General features: G+C 42.5%; 3 protein-coding genes across 6 annotated transcripts in view; 2 read left to right on the forward strand and 1 right to left on the reverse strand.

Moving 5' to 3' along the window:
- The window catches only part of LOC147846578 (E3 ubiquitin/ISG15 ligase TRIM25-like), a 35,599-nt gene extending 23,888 nt beyond the window's left edge, over positions 1-11,711 (forward strand). Inside the window, exons 1-7 of one of the 4 annotated variants that reach the window (XR_015479174.1) lie at positions 1,436-2,098; positions 5,112-5,207; positions 5,327-5,560; positions 5,646-5,805; positions 5,901-5,960; positions 7,256-8,733; positions 8,827-9,320. Coding sequence is in view for 1 of the 4 variants with exons in the window: in XM_087241713.1 (XP_087097839.1) it covers positions 1,511-2,098; positions 5,112-5,207; positions 5,327-5,560; positions 5,646-5,805; positions 5,901-5,960; positions 7,256-7,794 (1,677 nt within the window). In the remaining 3 variants the exon portion in view is untranslated. Of the gene's footprint in view, positions 1-1,435; positions 2,099-5,111; positions 5,208-5,326; positions 5,561-5,645; positions 5,806-5,900; positions 5,961-7,255 lie in introns of those variants that run through there. The other 3 variants (XR_015479173.1, XR_015479175.1, XM_087241713.1) reach the window with 3 other exon arrangements.
- Positions 1-23,404, reverse strand: part of btbd2b (BTB domain containing 2b) — a 1,074,195-nt gene that overhangs the window by 733,569 nt on the left and 317,222 nt on the right. The gene's annotated exons all lie outside the window — the stretch shown is intronic.
- LOC141379083 (uncharacterized) lies at positions 13,222-21,087 on the forward strand. Its single transcript, XM_087241624.1, has 2 exons — positions 13,222-13,298; positions 13,676-21,087. Exon 2 carries the CDS (start codon positions 13,901-13,903, stop codon positions 20,000-20,002), a length of 6,102 nt encoding a protein of 2,033 aa, XP_087097750.1. The 5' UTR covers positions 13,222-13,298; positions 13,676-13,900; the 3' UTR covers positions 20,003-21,087.

Genomic DNA, 23,404 nt, shown 5'->3' on the forward strand with positions numbered 1-23,404 from the left:
ATAAATAATTCACAAAATGGCAGGAAGCCTTGAAAATCACCTCTCATTCATTAATTTTGACTTCTCTCACTAAAATGTATATTAATATAATTATAATAAATAAACTATACTCACATTTCCTTCATTAAGCTGATCAGTTTACAGCAGAGGAATCTGTTTATCTGTTTTATCCAGCAGAAATGGTCAATACTGAAACACAACAGAACAATTGACAACACATCAAACAATTATAGATATAGCACATTTATTCAGCATCAAATCATCCATTTCACTGCACTTTCTGGAGCCGCCATTAGCTGTTATTGCAGAGATATTCATATTCTCTTATCATGTCATTTATACAGCTCATGTGGAAATAAAACATGTTGTTGTTGTGAGATTCTGAACAGATCAATTCTGATGAACACAGAGATGGAAGCCCACCCTGACCACCATTACAATAAACAGGATTTGACTGTTTTCATGTGTTTTGTTTGTGACTTTAACCTTTATGATGATTCACTATTCACTAGTTCAGCTTTGAAAACTAAATGACTTTCATTAAAAACTCTTTCAGCAACTAGAATTACATCTGACTAAAGAGGAAACCCTGTGCAGTTCTGATTTTAATGTTCTCCATTTATTTGCTGATCCTCTGTCTGTATTCACACTGGCACAAAGCTGACCTTTAGGCTTATTTGCATCTGTTTTATCAGTGAAAGAACAAAACATTCGGTTAAAATATACTGATTACACAGAAAATAACTCCAATCACAAGCAAAACAGCAACATCAACACAACCACAGACTGTTCAATAGTCTCAAACATGTCTCTGATCATTTTGGGTTCAACATTTCAACTCTTATTTGTTCTGATGGTAAAATGTCAGCAGTTTGGAGGAAGTGATGAAACACACTTACTGTAATTCTCTCTAAACTTCTCGTCCTAAAATGCTGAAGAGCATCAACTCAGCACGCGGTGCAGGGCGGGAACACTGTTGTGTAGGTGTGATTCTGTGTGTGACATCAGAGCACCGCTACACCTATCAGATTGCCGAATGCTCCACATTCTAATAGAACATCTGGCGGTGCTTTGATGTCATTCTCCACCAATCGGTTTGCGCAGCTTCAAGCAGAAACACGCCTTTGATTGGTCTCCTGTCACATGAGTTTGCATGTTGCCAAGTCCATAAATTCTTCATTACTGACTAAATAAAGTTGCACTAGAATTTCCTTATTAAATAATCTGCATATATCAATGAATTGTTTAATTTAAATGGCAGAAAATGATCATCTAAAATTCATAAGAGAATTACAAGACTTTTAAAAAATGATATAAGCTACTTATTTATTGACCTGTTGTGGGTTTATTTCTGCATTAGACTGTCCTCTAGTGGCGGAGTTTATTATGACGCATACAGGGAGTGTCAGAGCTGAGAGGAATCGAAAGTTATCTCAAAAACCGAAAGTAATAGTCGGTGTTGGGTGTGTTGTGTCGGTGTCTCTCTCTGTCTGTGTTTGTGAGCAGTAAAATGGCAGAATCCAGTCTTTCTTTGGCTCATCATTTCAGCTGTTCGGTGTGTCTGGATCTCCTGAAGGATCCAGTCTCCATTCCCTGTGGACACAATTACTGTATGAGCTGCATCACAGACTGCTGGAATCAGGAGGATCAGAAGAGAGTCTACAGCTGCCCTCAGTGCAGACAGACCTTCAGCCCCAGACCCGCTTTAGCTAAAAACACCATGCTGGCTGAAGTGCTGGAGAAACTGCAGAAGAGCAAACTACAAGCTGCTGGTCCTGCTCAGAGTCCCGCTGCATCTGGAGATGTGGAGTGTGACGTCTGTACTGGAGCCAAAAACAGAGCCGTCAAGTCCTGTCTGGTGTGTCTGAACTCTTACTGTCACACTCATTTCCAGCGCCATCAAGAAATTCACCCAGGAAATCAACACAAAGTGACTGAAGCCACTCATAAACTGCAGGAGATGATCTGTCAACAACACAAGAAACTCCTGGAGATCTTCTGCCGCACTGATCACTGCTGTATTTGTTATCTGTGTTTGCTGGATCAACACAAACACCATGACACTGTTTCAGCTGCAGCAGAGAGGACTGAACAAGAGGTAAGAACACACTTATTCTCAATAATTAATAATAAATGTCCCTTCTAACATATCTGGCTGTCAGTCTCATTTCCTGAATGGCCACAGCCCTGTGCTGTTTACCTTTAATTGCGTAACGCTCCTGATCCAGATAAACCAGTCTGAAAGCCACAGATATGTGAATAAAACTAAACCGCTCGGACTGAGTGATGCAGGCAATATATATATATAAATATATATATATGTGTGTGTGTGTGTGTGTGTGTGTGTGTGTGATTATCCTCTCGAGTTCTGTCAGGTTGGATGGGAAACATTGGTGGTCAGCCATTTTTAGGGTTTAGGTTAGGGCTCTGTCTGGACCATTCAAGAACAGTCACAGAGTTGTTGTGAAGCCACTCCTTCATTATTTTAGCTGTGTGCTTAGGGTCATTGTCTTTTTGGAAGGTAAACCTTCAGCCCAGTCTGAGGTCCTGAGCTCTCTGGAGGAGGTTTTTTGTCCAGGATATCTCTGCATTTGTCCATCTTTCATCTTTCCCTTGATTGCAACCAGTCGTCCTGTCCCTGCAGCTGAAAAACACCCCCACAGCATGATGCTGCCACCACCATGCTTCACTGTTGGGTCTGTATTGGACAGGTGATGAGCAGTGCCGGGTTTTCTCCACACATATTGCTTAGAAATAAGGCCAAAAAGTTCTATCGTGCTCTCATCAGACCAGAGAATCTTATTTCTCAACTTGTTTCACGCTGCTGCAACTTCTTTCCTGGTTTCAGTTGTCTTTTTTATCTGTAAAGCTTAAGATAGAGGTCTGCATTCCCGCACACCCGAATAGTTTTCTTGCAGCACAGCAATAAATTTACAAATAAAATGCGGTAGCGGTCAGGAACTCTGGTGTCATTTGAACAGGAGTGGGTGGTCTAAAAATAAAGCGCTCTCGAGCAGGGTTTAATTTGTGCTGGAACACACCAGATTCGGATCTGGCACCTCTGAAATCTGATCTGGCACCTCATTTTACCGATCCCCTTCCTGAACCGCCCTCCTCCCCCGCCCCCTGTTCACTTTCTTCTGCGTTTCCTCAACCCTCTTCACTTTCGTCCGTGACACTCCTCCGCCATGTTTTTTGGGAGGCCTAATTAATCACTATTCATTCTTCCATGGCCCAATATGTACCTGCTACATGTAGAGAAGTAATGCTGATATGATATATGAAACACAATCTGTATTTGGCAAATATATTGAGTGGATATGTTAGTAAATCTTACTTTGAAAGAGTCAGTGCCTCAGCAGCCACAAACCTCACCACACGACACGCAACACTCATTATCTTATGTCTCATCTTCTTCTGAGCCAAAACCACTTTCAAGCTAAGACCCCCCGTGTTGCCAACTATTTCTAATGAAAAGAAGCTAAATGTTGCCAGATGATGTCATGCGTTAATTTGCATATCAGTGATGTCATCACGTAGTATCTGACAAGTGTAAGCCCGTCATGTCTCTACTCTCTGAGGCGCCGTGTATTATATTATATTAAAACATTATATCCAGATGCACAATAAACAGGTTCTTATTGACATCTTACTTCTCATTCCACATCTGATGAAGTCATTTTCAGACAATAAGGAGCCAATACTCCCGTAATCATTTCTGAGCATTTGGTGTGATGCATGTGGAGGTTTGCTGCTGCCACAGAATCTGAAAAGGCAGCTTTGACAGCCGTAGCTAAATGGTCACATGCTAGCAGTGAACAATGTTCCTCGATGGCCATTGCCACAGCAGCTTCTGCACGTTTGCAGTTGTCCACTTTCCTAACCAGCTGTGGTAATGTAGACTGCTTTGCAGGGTTAAATGGTTTTGATTTATTTATATGCTTTGCTGTAGCACAATGTTTTCTAATGTCATACATTTCTGCAAGAATATCTGATCTGCAGTCTGCACAGTTTGCTCGGCCGTAATCCCCAGGTACTGGCTTCAACCATCCTTTAAACTCAGGTACAGACTCCCACTCCTTTCTGTATTTCTGGCTGTACAATTAACACTGAGACATGTTGAGTTCAAAACTAATGAGCATCTACACTAACTCAATTTTACAGCAATTTTAAAGTTGGCAACACTGAAAACATCAACCTCACGTCACACCTTCACACTATGATGACTCAGGTTGTCATGTGTTTTCTGACTTGTCCGACTTGTAGTTTTCTGAAATCTGACTGGAGAGCTGCCATTGACTTAACACTGGACCAGAACTTGTGATCTCATAACTCTGCATCAGAGTCTGTTGTTGAGGTTCTGCTCATTTTACTGAGTCCAAACATCTGCAATATAAAACTGACCTTTTAGCTTTCTTTAGCTTTAGCATAGACATAGACATCCGTTGTGGAGGAATGATATGAATATCAGTGGATCAGCATTGAAGACACCTGAGAGTTGCTGTTTGGACTCAGATGATCAAGAACTCTTTCAACATCACCCTGGAGAGCCATTCATTTACACCAGCCTACCAATCCAGACCTGAAGCACTTCTTTAAATCTGAATGACATACAGACACAGAGCTTGCTATGCCAAACCACTCCCTAGCAACTAAACAGTCTACCCTAGCAACCATTTAAAAAGCTCAATATCTCTAGCTCAGAACATCTTATAGACACACAGGACTCGACTACCTTCACTCATTCTAGCAAACAGTGTTTTATTCATGCTAGCAATGAAGAGAAACCAGAAATTACACTTGGCTAAAATGTAATTACTGCTCACTTAAACTACTTTAAATAAATTATTTATACTTTTAAAATGGTTTATATGAGATCTTTCAGATTTCTATCAAGCTACAAGAGATGTTTAGCTCCACACAATTCCTTAAAGCACCATTAATGACAGAATTGATGCATAAATTACAATAAACTACACTCAGACTCTTTACATAGAGATAATTAACAGCGACACATTAACTACCTTATATTTCTCTGTTGGTAGTTTGATTGCATCATTCATTATTTGTCTAATTATATATAATAATCCACTTTGCTTTAAATCCTGCAGAGTCGGCTGAGGGAAACCCAGAGCAGATTCCAGCAGAGACTCCAGGAGAGACAGAAGGAGCTGGAGGAGCTGAGAGAGGCTGTGGAGTCTCACAAGGTGAGTTTGAGCAGAAGAACAGCAGCTGAAGAGGCCTTTCACACTCCAATGCTTCTGTGTGTGTGTGTGTGTGTGTGTGTGTGTGTGTGTGTGTGTGTGTGTGTGTGTGTGTGTGTCAGCGCTCTGCACAGGCCGCAGTGGACCACACCGAGAGGATCTTCACTCAGCTCATCTGCTGGATTGAGAGAAGCCGCTCGGAGCTCACGCAGATGATCAGAGATGGAGAAAAGACTGCAGTGAGTGGAGCTGAAGAACGACTGGAGCGACTGGAGCAGGAGATCAATGATCTGAGGAGGAGAAACGCTGAGCTGGAGCAGCTTTCACACACAGAAGATCACATCCATTTCCTCCAGGTGACACACAGGACAGTGGAAGAGCATGTGGAGCAGAGATTGTGTTTGTGTGTCTTCAGCTGCTGTTTCTGTTGTGTCTGTGTAGAGATTCCAGTCTCTCTCTGTCCCTCCTGGATCTACAGACTCATCCAGCTTTATTAGCAGCTCGCAGCTCGCTTTTGATCAACTTGCTGAATCTGTGTCTCGTCTGAGAGACAAACTGCAGCAGTTCTGCACTGAGGAGATGAAGACCATATCTAGCAGAGGTCAGATTTATATTTCCTGACATGTTTCAGATGATTTTAAATGTATTTGTATTGTTTAACAATGTTTACTGTAAATCATCTGTTTGTCTCCACAGTGAGCAGCATTAGCAGGATTCCCGCTCCTGAAGCACAGACCCGTGAGCAGTTCCTCCAGTGTAAGTGACTCTGATCATACTGAACATTAAAGATTATAGTTATATATTGTGTTGGATTCCTTCATATGAGGCAGAGAGTCTCTGATGGCTGTAATGTGTTTTATTCTGGAACCAGCAGAAACAGTGAAAACTAGAAGTAAACACACAAATCAGCACAAAGCAGATTGATAATGAACTCTGACACCTTTACAGTTCATGATCAGGCGTTTGTGTACAGTGAACAGTAGATGAGCTGTGTAAAGTCACAGATAAACAATAATTGGCTCAGTTAACAGTTTCAAAACAAAACTTACACACCTCACTCCGCTCACCAAGGGCTGCTACAGTAGCTTTAACACGTGTAGTGATGTTCACCTGGCTAAACAGCACACACACACACACACACACACACATGTAAACAGGAGACAGTAAAACACACACGCTTATAATGCTCATCATCACGATTGCAGGACTTGCATTAACCAGCATATGTCACTGGAATATATCACTGAGCTCCTGAGACGAGAGCGTTCTGATGAGTGAGATGTTGTGTGAGGTTTCGGGGTTTTGCTCAAAGCCATTAACCTGAATGAGCTGACTGAGAATGAAACACCTATAATGAGCTCTTGTGGCCGTTTCCATATATTCTTATCATATATCATCAATCAGACTGAACTGTGCTGAACTGCTCAAATCAACCCTGATCTACATTAAACACACTGAACTCTACAGAATCAGCAGCTCTAGATATAATCACACAGCTAGTTTATCTTACTGGGTTAGTTAAAGTCTCATTTATTCAACTCTGTGTAGAAACCTTCCTAAGACACCTTTAGATTTGTTTGCAGGAGGAAAATGACACCTGAAACTCTTCATCACTTGCTGTCTTCAGTCTCTAAACGTCTTTAAGTGTTGTGAAAAGGAACGGCAACATTACAGACTGATAAATGCTTTACTGATACAACTTTATTTAAATGTGTTGCAGGAACAGAAATTGGTGATTAATAATAAAAGTCATGAGGAACACATTAAATCAGGATTATTTTATCATCTGCAGTGAAATACAAGTCAAAGAACATTTAGAAATCTCCACTTTCCTGATTCGCCTTTTCTATACTGTCCCAGTGTGTTCTGGTTTGGGGTTGAACATGTACTGAAACATTCATAGTTCTTGTTTCTTAATCAGCAAAAGTGCAAATAATATTAGAGTAAAGACATTCTGATGAACTGAAACAGATCAATAATAATACAGTCATGATTTCATTATTGTCACTCAGAAATTCATTGATATTTTTCCTGATTTTTATCTTCATCAGATTCTCAACAGTTCACTTTGGATCCAAACACAGCGAATAACAGGCTGGTTCTGTCTGAAGGAAACACAGCGGTGAAATATAAACGTTCAGTCCAGTCGTATCCTGATCATCCAGACAGATTTGATGGTTGGTGTCAGGTGTTGTGTAGAGAGAGTGTGTGTGGACGCTCTTATTGGGAGCTGGAGTGGAGCGGTGAGGATGTGGAAATATCAGTGTCATATAAGAGCATCAGCAGGAAGGGTTCGGGTAATGAGTGTCTGTTTGGACGCAATGATCAGTCCTGGAGTTTGGAGTGCTCTGCTCACAGTTTCTCATTCAGGCATAATAATATAAAGACTGATCTCCCTAAACCCTCCGTCAGCTCCTCTAGAATAGGAGTGTATGTGGATCACAGTGCAGGAACTCTGTCCTTCTACAGCGTCTCTGACACAACAATGAGCCTCATACACACACTCCACACCACATTCACACACACACTCTATCCTGGATTCTGGGTTTATTATCCTTCAAGAGTGAAGCTCTGTGATCTGACAGTGTAGAGTTCAAGATGTCTGAATCAGTCATCACTGCATTCTAGTTTATAATGGCCTGTTTCCTGCTAGGCAGTTGATAGGGGGTTCTGGATTGGTTGCTAGGCAGTTGCTATAGTGTTGCTATGGGGTTGCTAAGCGATTGCTAAGATGTTCTAGGTCATTGCTAAGGTGTTGCTAGGTGGTTGCTAAGGTGTTGCTTGTTAGTCACTTAGATGCTGCTAAGGTGTTGCTATGATGTTCTGTGTGGTTGCTAGGCAATTGTTAAGGCATTAATAGGCGGTTGCTAAGGTGTTTAAGTGGTTGCTAAGGTTTTGCTAGGTGGTTGCTAAGGCATTGCTAGGTGGTTCCTAAGGTGTTGCTAGGCGGTTGCAAAGGTGTTCTGGGTTGTTGCTAAGATGTTGCTAGGATGTTCTGTGGGGTTGCTAGGCAGTGGCTAATGTGTTCTAAGTCTTTGCTAAGGTTTTGCTACTTGGTTGCTACGGTGTTCTAAGTCATTGCTAAGGTGTTACTATGTGGTTGCTAAGGTGTTCTTGGTCGATGCTAAGGTGTTGCTAGGTGGTTGCCAGGGTGTTCTAATTGGTTGCTAGGTAGTTGATATGGTGTTGCTAAGGTGTTGCTAGGTGGTTGCTAGGGTGTTCTGAGTGGTTGCTTGGCCGTTGCTAAGGCATAACTAGGCAGTCGCTTAGGTGGTTGCTAGGGTGTTGTGAGTGGTTGCTAGGCGGTTGCAAAGGCATTGCTAGATGGTTGCCAAGTTGTTGCAAGGTGGTTGCTAAGGCATTGCTAGGTGGATGCTAAGATGTTGCTAGGTAGTTCCTAAGGTGTACCAAGTAGTTGCTAGAATTAGCATAATATGTGAGTATGAATTTAGTATGATTTAGCATGTTGCTAGTATGTTTATAGTATTAATTAGCATGTTGCTAGTATATTGCTAGTATGAATTAGCATGTTGCTCGTATGTTTATAGTATTAATTAGCATGTTGCTAGTATATTGCTAGTATGAATTAGCATGTTGCTAGTATGTTTATTTGTTGAATTAGCATGTTGCTAGTATGTTTATAGGTTGAATTAGCATGTTGCTAGCATGTTTGTTAGTATATTGCTAATTCAATGTAGATTGTGTCAAAGCAGCTTCACACAGAAGATTATAGTGAATGTAAACAGCGTCACTTCAGTTTTCAGAGTTTCAGTTCAGTTTAATTCAGTTCAGTGTGGTTTAGTCAAAAGTTTATGGAACAGTTGCTAGGGTGCCATTAGTGGTTGCTAGGATGTAGCTAATAAGCAGAAAGGTCATTAGTGATTGGCAGATTGGTAGCAGAGTTAAATGAGCGTAATCTTAAGTCTGTATGACAGTCTGGTGCAAAGTGATGAAGTCACTAAGTTTGGTCCAATGTTAAGTCTATGGCACTTTCCAGAATTTTCCCAGTCAGTTTTCAGAAAACCGTTTTAAAACTGAACATTTTAGGAGAATATGCATATAGAAATTAAATTAGTCTCAGAAGCAGAAGATGGAGGAATAATAAGTTTATGTCGTATAACAGTCTGTTGCTTCCTCAAGCCGCCATAATTCCGCCATAAACATCTCCAGCTCTCCTTCATTACAGTGCAGCGATTACAGTGTCATTCCCTCTCTGGCCACATGAGGGCGCGCGAGTGTCGCTGTATGAACTCATGATCAGATTCTACCAATGAACTCAATAATGATTCACTCAGATATAGAGATAATAATTAATGAGAACTATTTACACAAAACACTGAACTTGTCCTAACATGACGCTGTAATCTGCACCCTCTAAACATTTTTATTTTTATTTTCCAATTATTAAACAGCAGTTTTAGCGATCATAATAAAATAATAAATAATTGACAGAATGGCAGGAAGTCTTAGAAATCTCCAGCTCTCCTTCATTAATGTTGACGTCTCTCACTCAAATATTACACAGGGAAAGAGTCCGCTATGGGCTTATAGGAAACCTTGATGAGTTTTACAATATATGGCAACCATTCCTCGAGCCCTGCACCAATATAATGCAGATTGTGAGCAGCAGTGTAGGGCTTAAGGTCGACTGTCCCCTATTGAGCGCTTCTTCACATCAAACCACTTTTACTGTCACATCAGCAGCAGCAGCAGCAGCACGTGTGTTATGATGAGGGAAAAGCTGAGCTGCAGACTCCAGACAGAGCAAAATACACTGACATAGACAATATACAGCACACACACACACACACACACACACACACACACACACACACATACAGTCTGTACATCAGTAGACTATAAACATTTAGAAATACACACACACACACACACACACACACAAGCAGTGTGCAAGAAACCTATTATGTCACTTATTACAAGTCTCTGGTGTCCTTAGAGAGAGAGAGAGAGAGAGAGAGAGAGAAAGAGTGTGCGTGTGTGTGTGTGTTTTGGCCCAAAATATCACACAGATAATGTTCGATAACTCCCTGAAACAGACCCTTTTATGCTTTGAAACTGGTTTTGGTTTTGGTGACTGTCACTTTTAATTCAAATGAGATACGGAAAAGGGCGGAGCTACAAATGTTATTGACTTAACATTGGATCAAACTTAGTGACCTCATAACTTTGCTTCAGACTGTCATACAGACTTAATGTTGGGCTCATTTAACTCAGACTACCAATCTGCCAATCACTGATGATCTTTGAACGTTTTAGCCACACCCTAGCAACCACTTACAGCACCCTAGCAACTGTCCCATAGACTTCCATTGTAAAAAAAAAACTGCCATTGACACATTGGACATACTGATAACAGTTTGGCTGTCCATACTAGCAATACACTAATCCACACTGGAAACATACTAGCAAACATGCTAATCATACTAGCAAACAAGCTAACTAATACTATAAACATGCAACTATAGCAACATGCTAATTCATGCTAACATGCTATTTTATACTAGAAACATGCTAGCAACATGCTAATTCATGCTTAATTTATGCTAGTAACATGCTAATTTATGTTTAAAGCATGGTAACATAATGCTAATTTATACAGAACCATGATTATTTATGCTATCAACTGGCTAGCAACGACTCAGAATAACCTTGCAACCACCTAGCAATGCTTTAGCAATCACTTAGCAACCACATAGAACACCCTAGCAACCACCTAGCAACGACCTAGAACACCTCAGCAATTGCCTAGCACAACCTAAGCTACGCCATAGCAACTGACTTGTTCCAATTGTTCCACTTGTTCCAACCAATCAGAATAGACTTGCAACACCTTAGCGACCACCTAGAAACACCTGCAACCACCTTGAAACACCTTAGCAACCACTTTGCAGTGCCTTAGCAACCCAATAGTATCTGGATGCAGCCTTTATGATACAATGCAATGTCAGACACAGTGCTCTCAATGGAGTGAGTGACGTCACTGTGACTGGAAGGGTTAGGGGTGGGGTTAGGTGAGTGGATTAAAAAGCATTGGATGCAGCTCAGATTGCACTTTACCAGGTCTCCAGACCCCTCTTTAGCAACCGTCTAGAAACTACTCAGAACACCCTAGCAACACCCTGGTAATGGCATAGAACTCTTTAGCAACCACCTAGCAACATCTTAGTAACCATCTAGCAATGCCTTAGCAACCGCCTAGCAACCTCTCAGAACCTACATCAACCGCCTAGCATAAGCATGGCAATCCCTGCTAGAAACATGCTAAGCTATATGCTCTTCTCCGCCGACTGCTCAAACTTCTTAAAAACTCCTTCAGTTCTTTACACTTGTAAATCTTCTTCACTCTGGGCTTTCTCGAGACACCGTGACGTTTGTCTACAGCCTTTCCTTTTCTAGTTATTATTATTGTTTTTTGTTTTTTGTCGAATATAAAGCTGATAAAAGTCTCTGTTTAATAAAAGAGAGATGTTGCTCTTCTACAGTGAGCGTCTGTGATCTGACAGATGATTCAGACACTCCACATTCAACATTCAGAGAAATATTCTCCAACATCAGTCGCTTTGCTCATTCTGTGATGTTTACTCTGAATATTAGAACACATTATACTCACATTTACTTCATTAAGCTGATCAGTTTAATGCAGAGGAATCTGTTTATCTGTTTTATCCAGCAGAAATGGTCAATACTGAAACACAACAGAACAATTGACAACACATCAAGTCAAGTCAAGTTTTATTTGTCACATACATAGTTATACAAAGTATGACCAGCAGTGAAATGTAGGTCAGGTCCGCTCCAGAGATAGTGCAAGTATAGATAAACAAAAAATTACATATTAAGGAAAAAGAAGAAAAAGAAAAAGTGTGCAAAAAAAAGATGTGCAAAAAATTATACAAGGTAATAAGAATAGCAGCAATATGATGTACTTATGAATATGACTACTACAATGATAAATACGAAAAAATCACGTAATGTGTAACACCGGGTTAGAATTTAGTAGCCTGATGGCCTGGGGAAAGAAGCTCCTCCTAAGTCTCTCAGTTTTTGCCATCAAGCTACAAAATCGTTTTCTAGATGGAAGCAAAGTGAATAAATAATTATCAGGATGGTTTAAGTCCTTACAGATTACAAATCTGTAATCCAGTACAGATTTTAACAGCTCTATTCTTACAGCGTTTAATATAGATGTCCTGTAAGGAGGGGAAAGTAGACCCTGAGATGCGCTCAGCTAAACGCACAACTCTTTGAAGTGCTTTGCGGTCTTGGTTTGAGCTGTTTCCATACCACACTGAGATACCTTGAGTCAGAACACTTTCTACGGTCCCTGAATAGAAAGTTTTCAGGATTGCTGGAGAGACCCTGAATTTCCTCAGCTGTCGCAGATGGTACAGTCTTTGCCTGGCTCTATTTACTTGCCTTTCAATGTGTGTAGTCCAAGTCAGGTTCTCAGAGATAATAACACCGAGATACTTGAAACTACTCACCCTCTCCACGGGGGTCCCACTGATCATAAGAGGAGTGTAGGGCTGCTGTTGTCTCCTCCTAAAGTCCATAATCAACTCCTAAGTTTTGTTCACATTCAGAAAAAGGAAATTGTCCTGGCACCATGATGTGAGCCTCTGAACCTCATCCAAGTACGCGGTCTCATCGTTATTGGAGATGAGGCCCAAAACCACAGTATCATCAGCAAATTTGATGATGGATGTGGAGCTATGGGAGGAAACGCAGTCATCCGTGTAGAGAGAGTAAAGTAGGGGACTCAGGACACAGCCCTGTGGGGCTCCTATGTTTAGAGTGATGGAACTTGATGTGAACTGGCCAACTCTCACCACTTGAGATCTACCGGTGAGAAAGTCCTGAATCCAGTTACAAAGTGAGGAATTTAGACCAAGGTCAATAAGTTTGGATGCCAGCTTAATGGGAACAATACTGTCAGAAAGCCTGTCCTAGGAACTTAAATTAGTAATTGTTTCCCGCACGGACATTTTTACATGATGCACACCAGTACGGACTGAATGCCATTCACTGTTTATGCCGCAGGTTATGCTCTGCAAATGCGTTTATGTTATACAAGTGAGTACATATATATGTTTGATTCTAATTATTATATGTCATGCATGTTATTGGTCACTTTCAGTGTTTTTGACGATCGTTTTTCCCGTTAATTTCGGCCGTAATTTGCCGATCTAATTTGCTGAGTCATCGCCCTCCACACTAATGCTACGTGCGCATGCGGCCAATGTTTGTTTACATAACGATTTATATTGCCCTGTTATTTAGTTTACTGTTGTATTTCAGTTCATTTCATTGCTATAACAGGCGGAAATACAGACTTTATCATGTATATCTTGTATTGTGTTAGTTAATATTTCTCATTGTGTTAGTACAGTAAGACACAAATGTTAGATGAATATTTTTGGTAAATTATTTCTCTTTATTTCCTTTTGTAGACCACATACCCACACATTCTTTGCAATATCTCCAGTGCATACCTCAGCTGCATATTCAGGACAGAAATAAATGCTCATCAGAAAGAATCTCTTCTCCACTCTTGATTTTCTAACCGAAATCAGATCCATATTTGGCCGCCTCAGCCAGCTAAAAATCTTGAATGTAGTGGGACTTCACTACATTTTATGGTCCTTCGAGCCGGAGGAGAGCAATAATACACCAATATGGATCCAGCAAATGATGACGCATCAGAGACAATGGAAAGACCACGCCGTAAGACTCATCTCCCTTCTCACCTGGACGATTATGAGGTTGGCTATCGACCCACTGAGGACCCTCCTCCCAAAGCTTCTTCCCACTGTCCCAGTAAGTCAAGGAGCAGCTCGAGGAAAACGTCTCATAGCGGTGTAAGCTCTCACTCCAGGACAAGTAGGCGATCTGTCACCTCCACAGGCGTTTATCTTCCACCTGAGCTCTCCAGCGTTCAGACTGCTATATTGGAGGAGAAGATTAAACAAAGGCAGTTAGACAGTCTTCGTCAGCAGGTTGCAGAGGACTCATTGGCTGATGTAGAATACCAGCGGCTACAGGCACAAGCTAAAGAAGCCCAGCAAGTTCAAGAGGAAGCTCTCAGAGCAAAAGAAACCTTATCAAAGCAGCTAGAAAGACAGCGTAAGCTGCAACAAGCAGAAACTGAGCTTGAGGTAGCTAAGCTTGTGTCCTCTATGCTCGTTAAAGACTCTGGTTCGACCACTCCTATCCATACAAGCTCACCCGGCAACCATTTGTCTCTATCTCAGCCTGTATGTGTCGATCAAGCCATGAGTTCATCTCCTCTCTCATCCTCTTTCCAGCAGCCCGCTACTCAGTCACCCGCTGTGACGTCAACAATACAGACTTGTCATGCAGAGCGGGATATTTGTGATGACTCCTGGGTGTCTCAGCCATCATTTAGACCTCTGCAATTGACAGCTGAGTCTAAATGTGCACCATTTACTGCAGTGCCACAAGGAGGCTCATCGCCGGTCTCTAAGGTATCTCAGACTGCCTCTATAACTATGCCAGTTCGAACTGTGTTATCTGCAACAAATGTGATATCCCAACCACATTTGAGAGCTCCAGTCATGTCCACTTCTGCACTTCCCTTACATACAAGCATGCAGTCTATGCCACCACCGCCTATTACAGCCACCCCGCAGCTGCCTACGTCATATACTGTACAACCAACTGTAATACCTCCAGTGACAGCACATGCACGTCTGTTACAGCCTCCAATCACCAGCCACCCGCCACTAGTTTTGCAACCTACCAGCCTAAGCTATGTGCAGCCACCACCATTCATGCACAACAGTCACCCTGCACATATGGGTACAGAGCTACTGTTTGCATCGGCCTACGGCATCCCACAGCCTAAGTTACCAGTGTTTGAAAGCGGTAACGAGAGTGACTTTGCCCTGCTAAAATTAGCGTTGGACAATTTGTTGACTAATCACAACCATCTCAGTGAGCAATACAAGTACCATGTCTTATTAAGCCACTTAAAACTTCCCAGTGCTCAGCAGCTGGCCAAAGCCTACATGTATCATCCTCGTCCTTATTCAGCTGCACTACAGGCTTTTCAAGACAAGTATGGCCAGCCGCGACAGCTTGTCCAGTCAGAATTGGGTGTAATGATGAACACTCCACCAATCAGAATGGGTGATGCGAATGCTTTTGATAACTTTGCCTTATCTGTTCAGTCGTTGGTGGGCATGCTAAAGACACTTGAGGGCCAGAATGGTTACGAGCTCATGTGTGGCTCTCACGTCGATCGCCTGTTAAGTAAACTGCCATCTGCCTATCGTGATGGTTTTGTTGAATACTGCCTGAGCAGGGGGATTCTCCAAACAGGTACCGATAGGACCTACACACTTCCTGATCTAGCCACCTGGTTAGAGATCAAATCTCAAGCAAAACGCATCTCCAATCGAGCCGCAACTTTGTTCCAGAGTGAACTACCCAAGCCTCATGGTAGGGTCACAATGTCTACACGCCCAAAGGAGCGGGCAACACCAGTACTCTTGGCCAATGAGAGGGGCACACCTCCCCCTGGATTTGCCGCCCAGAAACCCAATACAAAGCTGAAACCATACTGCCCCCATTGTGACAACAGGGACCATTACCTCAACTCTTGTGACCAGTTCAAGAAGTTGACCTCAGATCAAATTGTCACTTGGATTAAAGAGGGAAACCGTTGCTGGAGATGTGGCAGGACACATGCAGTAGAGACCTGTAACCTTAAGCGCCCATGTAAGGTCTGCAAAGAACTTCACCTCACAGTTCTACATAACACTATTAATGACACGTCCAAGGCTGTACTTATGGTGAGCATGCCGTCTACCAGGGTTTACCTCGACAGACCTAACCGTTCACCAAAAGTTATGTTGAAAGTAGTTAAGGTCCTTCTCCACCATGGCCACCGCACTATGGAAACTCATGCAGTCCTTGACGACGGGTCAGAGAGGACAATAGTATTACAGCCAGCAGTACGGCAGCTCAAGTTAACCGGGACCACTGAATTGCTTCCCCTACAGACAATTCAACAGTGCCACACAGAGCTGGAAGGGCGGTCAATCTCCTTTGAGGTGTCCTCTGTCACAAAGCCCATGGTAAAGTTTGCTATATGCAACGCATTCACTGCAACCGGTTTGTGCCTGGCAGAGCACAACTACCCAGTTACTGCACTCCAAAATGCCCATCGACACTTGAAGGATCTGCCACTGCCTCCCGTGGACAGGGTAAAGCCACTGCTCCTTATTGGATCTGACAATCCTCACCTTCTGACACCCATACAGCCTGTCTGCGAAGGCCCAGTAGGGGGGCCCATTGCGGTCTGCACGCAACTCGGATGGTGTCTCCAAGGCCCGATGAGTCCTATGCAGTCCTCACGAGGAAAGCAGCAATGTCTTAACATCATGACAGCTCCAGCCCGTGATGAACTTATCCATCATGTAGAAAGACTCTGGCAAGTTGACACCCTTCCATACAATGAGAAAATAATCACCAGGTCTAAGCAAGATAAGGAAGCTTATGCCATGCTTCAGGATTCTACCATCAGAGTAAATGTGGATGGTGTTCAACGCTACGCTACACCCCTGCTGAGACGGACACCTGCGAGTTTGCTCCATGCAGAAAAGGATGCAGTTCTACCCAGTTTACGCAGCACAGAGCGCCGGCTGTCACGGGATCCGGAGAGGGCTAAAGCATACTGCACTGAGATCCAGAAGTTGGAGGCAGCTGGATATGTTGCCAAGATAACTGCGGAGGAAGCCAACAAGAGTAACGAGTCTTGGTATATTCCGCATCATGTTGTACATCACAACAACAAAGACCGGATTGTCTTTAACTGTTCCTTTCAACATCAAGGACAGTCATTGAACAGTCAGCTACTGCCTGGACCAACTTTGGGACCATCGTTATTGGGAGTCCTCCTGAGATTCCGGCAGCATGCTGTTGCTGTAAGCGGGGACATAAAAGGCATGTTCCACCAGGTACGTCTGCTGCCCAAAGACAAACAGGTGCTTCGTTTCCTATGGAGGGACATGTGCAGGGATAGAGAGCCCGATATATACGAATGGCAGGTGCTTCCCTTCGGAACTACCTGTAGTCCATGTTGCGCCATCTTTGCCCTCCAACACCATGCACAAGGACACAAAGGTGACATGCCTAAGTTGGTTAACATAGTGGAGAACTCCTTTTATGTTGATAACTGTCTTTACAGCACACCAACAGCCAATGAAGCTAAGGACGTTGTGGATGGACTGCGTCAGTTGCTGGCTGAGGGAGGCTTTGATTTAAGACAATGGGCCTGTAATGTACCATCTGCGATCCAGCATCTTCCCGCAGAGGCCTTGTCTACCAACAGTGAACGATGGTTAACCAAAGCTAGTACAGACCTGCAAGAACCCACTCTTGGCCTACGGTGGAATTGTCTCAATGATTCTCTGGGTTACAATTTACGTTCTGCAGAGCCATTGGAGCCTACTATGAGGAACATGTACAAGACATTGGCCAGTCAGTATGATCCTTTAGGATTTATTATCCCGTTCACTACAAGGGCTAAAGTCCTCATTCAGGACCTTTGGAAGCAAAACTTGGGCTGGGATGATCTGATTGAGCCTGCACAGCTGAGGAATAAGTGGTTAACCTGGGTAGGAGAAATTCCAACACTCCTTCAGTTGCAGTTCCCTCGACTATACACACCAGTCTGGCCTGATAATCCTCCTGTCACTCGAGAGCTACACATCTTTTGTGACGCATCTGAAAGAGCGTATGGGTCAGTGGCTTATTTACGTACTTCTGATGATTTTGGACATGTTGCCGTCACCTTTGTCTTGGCTCGATCGAGAGTGGCCCCCAGAAAATGCCTATCCATGCCTCGTTTGGAGCTAAGTGCAGCACTGACCGGCGCCCAGTTAGCCCAAGTAATACAAAATGAGTTAACTTTTCCCATCGATTCAGTCACTCTCTGGTCTGACTCAACAACTGTGCTGTACTGGTTGACCGCAGAGTCTTGCCGCTACAAGGTGTTTGTTGGAGGACGTGTAGCTGAAATACAGACTCTCACTGAGACAGCTGAATGGAGGTATGTTGATTCGGCCAACAACCCGGCTGACCATATCACGAGGGGTCTAACTTTAGCGGAGCTAACAGGCCCTCACCAATGGAATTCAGGACCATCCTTTCTCCTTAAATCCGTTGACCAATGGCCATCCATTCCCAAGCTAGCGGTAGAACCAGAACTCAGTGAATTAAAGAAAGCTGCCTTCGTTGGTACTATTTCAGTGAATAACCCTTCACTCCCAGACCCGACTCAGTTCTCTACATGGCAAGAACTTGTCCAGGCCACTGTTAGGTCCCTGCACGGGGCGGCTACTGCTGATAATAACTTCTCTAGTGACGCAGCTGACTATATTAAAGCTGAGAAACTCCTCCTGGCACAGGCTCAAAGTGACTCGTTCCCATACGAGGTCAAGGCTCTGAAGACTGCCCAATCTCTACCTTCTGACAGTTGTTTGATCTCTCTTGCCCCTGAGTTTGATGAAGCCACAGGTCTCATCCGAGTAGGTGGAAGATTACGTCGGACTGACAGCCTAGACTTGGATTCTATCCACCCAATTGTGTTGGATCCTGGCCACCCTGTCACCAAGCTGTTAATTAAGGAGACAGATCAGCGACTCCTTCACCCAGGCTCCGAACGGGTCCTAGCTGAACTGCGCCGCCAGTATTGGGTATTGAGAGGCAGAGAAGCAATTCGGAAACATCAGCACACATGTAGAGACTGTCAGTTCTGGCGTGCTAAACCTCAGACACCCCAAATGGCTGATCTTCCATCCAGCAGACTGCAACTTTACAAACCCCCGTTCTACTCTACAGGGGTAGATTGCTTTGGCCCCTTCACGGTTAAAGTTGGTCGTCGCCAAGAGAAGAGGTGGGGAGTCCTCTATAAATGTATGACAACCAGGTGCGTGCATCTAGATCTACTGGAACAACTAGACACTGATGCATTTCTGCTTTCTCTGCGTCGCTTCATCGCAAGACGAGGCAAGCCCATGGAATTGCTATGTGACAATGGCACTAACTTCGTTGGAGGGGATCGAGAATTACGAGAGACCTTCAATGCCATGGCACCAAAGCTGCAGGAGCAGCTTGCGGAGCAAAGGATTCGATTTCGCTTTAACCCACCAAGTGCTCCTCATTTCGGGGGAACCTGGGAGCGTGAGGTCAAATCGGTGAAGTCCGCTTTACGTGTCATCCTGCGAGAGCAGTCAGTGCCAGAGGCAGTATTGCAAACCCTGTTAGTGGAGGTGGAAGGCATTCTGAATTCCAAGCCACTTGGCTACATATCCTCTGACGTTGCAGACTTGGACCCAGTGACTCCCAACCTGCTCCTTATGGGCCGACGTGATGCCTCACTTCCTCAGGTTCTGTATGACTCCAACAACTTGCTCGGCAGACGCAGATGGAGACATAGCCAGGTGTTGGCTGATAATTTCTGGACTGCCTTCATCAGCCATCATCTCCCAAGTTTACAGGATCGCCAGAAGTGGAGGAAGGATGGCAAGGAACTTACCGTGGGCCAAGTTGTTCTTATTGTTGATCCACAACTCCCACGTGCTTTATGGCCTGTAGGAACAGTGTCTGAAACGTTACCTGGAGCTGACGGTAAAATTCGTACCGTTAGAGTTAAAGTTAAGGAAAAAACTTACACTCGTCCAGTTGTGCGATTAATTCCCCTTCCGCACCTAGAGGATAATGTTCCTGACACGGCAGACAAACTTTCTTAAAATGTACAATTATCCTGACAGATAATTGGGGGCGGCTGTGTCAGAAAGCCTGTCCTAGGAACTTAAATTAGTAATTGTTTCCCGCACGGACATTTTTACATGATGCACACCAGTACGGACTGAATGCCATTCACTGTTTATGCCGCAGGTTATGCTCTGCAAATGCGTTTATGTTATACAAGTGAGTACATATATATGTTTGATTCTAATTATTATATGTCATGCATGTTATTGGTCACTTTCAGTGTTTTTGACGATCGTTTTTCCCGTTAATTTCGGCCGTAATTTGCCGATCTAATTTGCTGAGTCATCGCCCTCCACACTAATGCTACGTGCGCATGCGGCCAATGTTTGTTTACATAACGATTTATATTGCCCTGTTATTTAGTTTACTGTTGTATTTCAGTTCATTTCATTGCTATAACAGGCGGAAATACAGACTTTATCATGTATATCTTGTATTGTGTTAGTTAATATTTCTCATTGTGTTAGTACAGTAAGACACAAATGTTAGATGAATATTTTTGGTAAATTATTTCTCTTTATTTCCTTTTGTAGACCACATACCCACACATTCTTTGCAATATCTCCAGTGCATACCTCAGCTGCATATTCAGGACAGAAATAAATGCTCATCAGAAAGAATCTCTTCTCCACTCTTGATTTTCTAACCGAAATCAGATCCATATTTGGCCGCCTCAGCCAGCTAAAAATCTTGAATGTAGTGGGACTTCACTACAAATACTGTTAAAAGCAGAGCTATAATCAATCAAAAAAAGCCTTACATAATTCCCACACAGCAAAATGTGGGGACCCAAAACAACTCTATGGGTGTTAATTTCAACACTTTGAAAGTGTCTCATGGGGTCCACTCAAAACAGACTTAAATCAACACTTTCAAAAGGGTTGGCACATTGACACCGAAGTAAGGGTTAATTTTAACTCAGGGCAGAGTTAAAAAATGTAACTATATTTAATACCACCTGGTGTAATATATTATTTTATTCAACTCTCTTGAGTGTAAATATGGTAAAAAGGTCAAATAGACTGTAAATTACAAAATAAAGACATTTTATTTGAAAACATTCACAACTTCAACAATTTATTCAATTTTTAAAATGCAACAATGTCAAATATGCTTTAAATGTTTTATTAGTACAGACAGTATCAACAAAATATGATGTCCAAACTTTATGTTTCATCAGAGCAATTTGAAAGTTCAATATATCGTCACTCATAGTTTTCTTCTGAACGCATAGTTTTCTTCTGAAATTACATTTTAAACAACTTGGCGTGCAAATCTTTCACTTCTGGTGTTTCCTTGGTCCTCCACATCAAACACAGCAGTTTAAATGAAGGTATAAATGCTGTAAACTTGTGTGAAAACAAACTGGAGCTAGGAAATCTCATCAAGCATGTCCTGTGAATGAAGTGCTTCCCAGCCACAGGATGACCTTTTTATCCATGACGAAGTAGCAGCTGCTGATCGCTCGTCTGGTGGTTCCTGATGCACGGATATAGGGTGAAGCTCATCTAAGAACTCTTCAAGACTCCAGCATGACTAAGAAAAATGTTTAAAAATAAAATTGCAATCAAATTCTATGATATATTTAAAAGAACATTTAAAGTAAATAAAACATTCAAGAAATCTAAACTCACCTTTTGAAAATCTACATGATGATCCACAACTTGACTCTCCCAGCTGGTTGAGGTGACAGGATATGGAAAAGTAGAAAAAACACATACATCACTGTTGGATCTCCAAAAACAATTAGGTTAACCACTATGACTAGAACTGGAAAAACAGGCAGCTGTCTGTCCAGAATCCTGAATTTAACACAACACTTGGAGCAAAATTTAGAGGAGCTTAAAATCTTTTATATCATTTAGTGATGCTGACTTCCCCAAAATATTGGCCACAGTGTAAAAAATATTCATAAACTTACAGTTTTCTGTAAGCGTGTGCGTGCGTGTGTGTGTGTGTTTCTTTACCAGATTCAACTTGTTAGGCCCTTTCGGGTCCAGTATTGACACCACCTTTCCTGGAGTCTAGCAGATGTTTCAGGTCCAAATATAATCTAAAATATTAGGATAAGCAGAAGAGAAAAAGTGCAAAGCAAAGAGCAAAACATTATTTAAGTAACAGTTCACCCACAATACAAAACTTATCACCTTCATGTCATTTGTTATTCTCTAATGCTCTAATACCCTCTCAGCTTATGTGAAACAAATACAGAACTTTATCAAACATACCTTCATTATTATCACCACATATGACCAAGAAGGTGTGCTTGGTCATTTCACCAACTCTGGAAATACACCATCCGTCTCTAATCAGCCACCGTCACAGGGTCTTGTGTTATTGTATAGAGAACTGTGGCTGTTAAAAAACAACAACACATTAGTATCTAACACATATGCATAACCTTCAGATAAAAAAAGAGAGATGAACATCACAAAGTTTGCCTCACACATTTTCACATATCTTTTGATTCAGATGTTGATTATTGATAATAAATCTACAAATCAAACCTGTATCATCATTAGGCTGCTCAAATATGAATCAGTTGATTAATTTTACAGACAGGTGGCTGTTTACAACGCACTAATAAAACGGAAATGTTGTGTACAGTACATGCTAAGTTTAGCCTATAGTTTTAAGCACAATATCATGCGGGAGAAAAAGCTTGACTAAGATGTTCCTGACAACAGAAATAGCCTAACTTACTAACGTCAGACATCCCGAGTTGGGAAAAGTCATTTTCGGGGGATACAGAGTTGATTTGCGGGAGGTAGCGGGAGAGATAAGTACCTGAAGAGCAATGGGATGAGCTGCGCGCGACGTACCTGAAGAGCGGTGGGGGTGACTTGAGCGCGACGTACCTGAAGAGCTGGGAGGGATGCGGTGGAGAGGGGCGTGCAAAGTGTTTAATGACCGGGCGGGAGACGCGCGATTTCCGGGAGATGATCATTCATTTGCGGGCATCTACTTGGGCATCTGGGAGTCTCTGTGCATTTGCGGGATAACGTTAACGTTAGTCCCGCAACTTCCGGGAGACTTCTGTAACGTTAAATGTCTGATAAAGTGCAAACGCGGTCATTTAAAGACATTAATGTTAACATTCCGACTTTAATGGTTGTCAACACTTAATATAATTCAAGCGTACGTTATCACACGAGTCTAAGTTATGGACTAACGGTATATGGACGGCCACGAATAAACCAGTTTAAAAGGGCCGCGGTGTTTAAAATAACCAAATTACGTACACGAATAACAAACAATCATTTGTTTCAGCCAGGAAGCCTTTTACAAGTAAGCATATGTTCATTTACTCACCAGATATGTTTTAGAAACTCTCCAGAGCTTATGGAAACCGTCCTGTGTTGCCGTTAGCATCCGGG

Source organism: Danio rerio, chromosome 2 (genome assembly GCF_052040795.2).
Source record: "Danio rerio strain M-AB ecotype USA chromosome 2, GRCz13ab, whole genome shotgun sequence".
In the NCBI taxonomy this organism is placed as follows: domain Eukaryota; kingdom Metazoa; phylum Chordata; class Actinopteri; order Cypriniformes; family Danionidae; genus Danio; species Danio rerio.